The sequence below is a fragment of the Meleagris gallopavo genome, unplaced genomic scaffold (assembly GCF_000146605.3).
Source record: "Meleagris gallopavo isolate NT-WF06-2002-E0010 breed Aviagen turkey brand Nicholas breeding stock unplaced genomic scaffold, Turkey_5.1 ChrUn_random_7180001921643, whole genome shotgun sequence".
In the NCBI taxonomy this organism is placed as follows: Eukaryota; Metazoa; Chordata; class Aves; order Galliformes; family Phasianidae; genus Meleagris; species Meleagris gallopavo.
In genome coordinates this window covers 1-2685 of record NW_011184396.1, presented here as the reverse complement: position 1 = coordinate 2685, position 2685 = coordinate 1, and the positions used below count along the sequence as shown (strand labels likewise).

Sequence of the window (2685 nt, the reverse complement as noted above, 5' to 3'; positions counted from 1 at the left end):
ACATTATTGAATCTTGCACTGAATTGATCCACCTTTGACAGACCCTTCCGTTCGCAGATCTTCCCCAGTGCCGTTGCCTGCAATTTGTCTTTCCCTTCTCTGAGCATCTTACTCCTGTATGCCCTCTCCCCCAGGTTATCTACACCCTACGGGATCCTCGAGATGTTGTTGTCTCCTACTTCTACTTCTGCCAGATGTGCAACAGCTATGAGGACCCCGTGTCCTTTGAGCAGTTCTTGATGGACTTTCTCAGTGGAGAGTGTAAGTGTGGCCTGTGCTCGCTCGGGCGTGGGGGGTTCCCGATCACCTCCATCTCTACAGTCTTTCTTGTGGTCCACTGATGATGCCTGTCAAATCGAGCTTCCTCTAAGAGAGAGGTGAAGTGCTCAGCAAGGCACAAAAAAGCACACAAATGTGATTTTTAATTTGCCTGCCTTCTACAGATTTCATTTTTCTCTTGGAAGTCTTGGACAGCAGGCCTTTGAAAGCCATGACCCAGGCAGGACCCTGGCATCCTTCCATCCCCAACCCCTTTTCACCATGGTCTTTGTCTGTTCCTGCTCCTGTGGAAGCAGCACTGTCTCAACAACATCTGTTTGAGCAAGGAAACATCAGCAGAAAGGTGGCTGGGGAAGACCCCATTGCTCATCTGCAATAGCTGAACCTCCCAGTCCCACCTGATTTCAGGATGCTGCTGCTCAGTTTTGCATCTTGTCTATCTTCTTCCTGCCTGATGAGGCCCCTCTTCTACCCTGCACACCTGATGCCACGCCATGATCACCCCAAAGACTTGCTGCCTTCTGTCTCCCCTCAGTGCCCCACGGCTCGTGGTTTGAACATGTCCGAGGCTGGATGGAGATGAAGGACAGGGAGAATTTCTTCTTCATCACCTACGAAGAGCTGAAACAGGTAGTGATCTTGGCTGACCCACCTGCTCCAAATGTGCTGATGTGTCACCCTGGGGGGTAACAGGCTTATTCTGTGTCCCTAAGGACCTGCAAGGCAGTGTGAGACGCCTCTGCCGTTTTCTGGGACAGAATTTGGATGAGGACGCTATCTCCTCAGTAGTCCAAAATGCCTCCTTCACGGCCATGCGGCAAAACCCTATGTGCAGCTCCATCTTGCTCCCTGCAGACATCATGGACCAGACCAAAGGCCAGTTCCTGAGGAAGGGTGAGTGGAGAGGGCCCCGTCGAAGCGCTGGGTTTTGGTGTCCCCATGGGAGCTCTAGAGAGAATGAGGAGGACAGCAGCACAGGCACTTAGGTTTAAAGAACTGGGTCTGTGGGGATGGCTCTTCATTTTGGACAGCTCTTCAGTGTAGTAATTGCACTCAAAAACTGTGCAGGAAGGAGTATTGTACAGTGGTTTGTGCTCTGAAACAGAAATGTTCCTTCCTCAGGCGTCTGTGGGGACTGGAAGAACCATTTCTCAGTGGCACAGAGTGAGACCTTCAACAGAATCTACCAGGAGAAGATGAGGGGTTTGGACGTGGCCTTTCCTTGGGACAGAGACCAGGATCCAGACCTAACTGAGGCCATCTGAGTAATGAGTATCAGGCATCTGTTGGCAACTGGGGTAACGGTTGCTGTTGGATACAGGGAGTGGGATCCAGGAGTACAGATGGCTGCAACATGTTGGGAGGTACAGTTTGCTGCAAAGCCAACTGTGTGCTTTACCATGGGGATTTAACAGCTCAGCCTTGTCAGTGAATGGGAAAAATGTGCTGCAGAACAGGAACTACCTAAAGATCTCAGCCAAGTGCATCACAGACAGTCAGACTTGTAAAGACTTTTTAATGTCAAACACTAAAGAAGGACTTAGGGACATCAAAGAAGGGGAAGACCTTTTGTGCATTTTGGCTCAGACACGGTTCTGTGATTTGTGTATCTCCAAGCCCTCACAGAGCCTACAGGGAAACCCAGCTCTTTGCAAGTGCCAAAATACAGTTTGTAAAATACCCACAGCTTTACTTCCTGGACATCCAGCCAGAGTCGCTTGGGCATGACTCCAGCCTTGGCCAGACACCACCTGATCTATCCAGCCATAGAAAGTTATCTTATGGGCAGCGAGCAGCGCCTTCCATATTGGTAGGACTGGCATGTCCATGTCGTGCAATGTCATAGCTAGAAGGTGAAGTGACTTAAGAAAAGACTACTAACCCTGTTGTCAGTGCAGACTGACTTGCCATTACGGTGCACCCATTCAGGCCAATCACGTTCTGCTTGATGATCGTCCATGTGGGAGCTTAGAAATAGAGAGAACGGACACGTGGCACAGCATTAGAAAATGCCTACAAAACCATGGTCAAAATTGTTGCCTCTTACATAAATTACAGTTCAGTGACCTAGTTCATGTGCTGATTGCCTTATTTATATATTTGCATCCGAGCTACGTGCGATGCATTCTACACCAAGCATGATAGTACTCTCCCACCACCCTGCTAATACTGGACTTTGGAGAAGCTGATTATCAAGCAGCGTGTGGAGCAGCAGGCCATGTTCATATCCCAATTAAGCCCTGTGTGGTGTCTCCAGCATCATCCAGTGCACATATGGCAGCCACTTTGCCTTTGGAGATATTAAAGCATTAGATGGAGGCCAGGTGCGATGAGCTATGATGCATACAAAGGCCTTTTATTCAATACAAGATGACCAAAAGGTTTTGCTGGCTTCAGAAAAAAAAA

General features: G+C 49.1%; 1 protein-coding gene across 1 annotated transcript; it reads left to right on the top strand.

The window, feature by feature from the left end:
• Window positions 1-44: 44 nt before the first annotated feature.
• LOC104916553 (sulfotransferase 2B1-like) lies at window positions 45-2350 on the top strand (the record flags this gene model as incomplete). Its single annotated transcript, XM_010727583.1, has 4 exons — window positions 45-261; window positions 815-909; window positions 993-1173; window positions 1402-2350. Coding segments are annotated over 4 exons (636 nt in total), but the record flags the coding sequence as incomplete, so codon positions are not given.
• Between the last annotated feature and the right edge of the window lie 335 nt (window positions 2351-2685).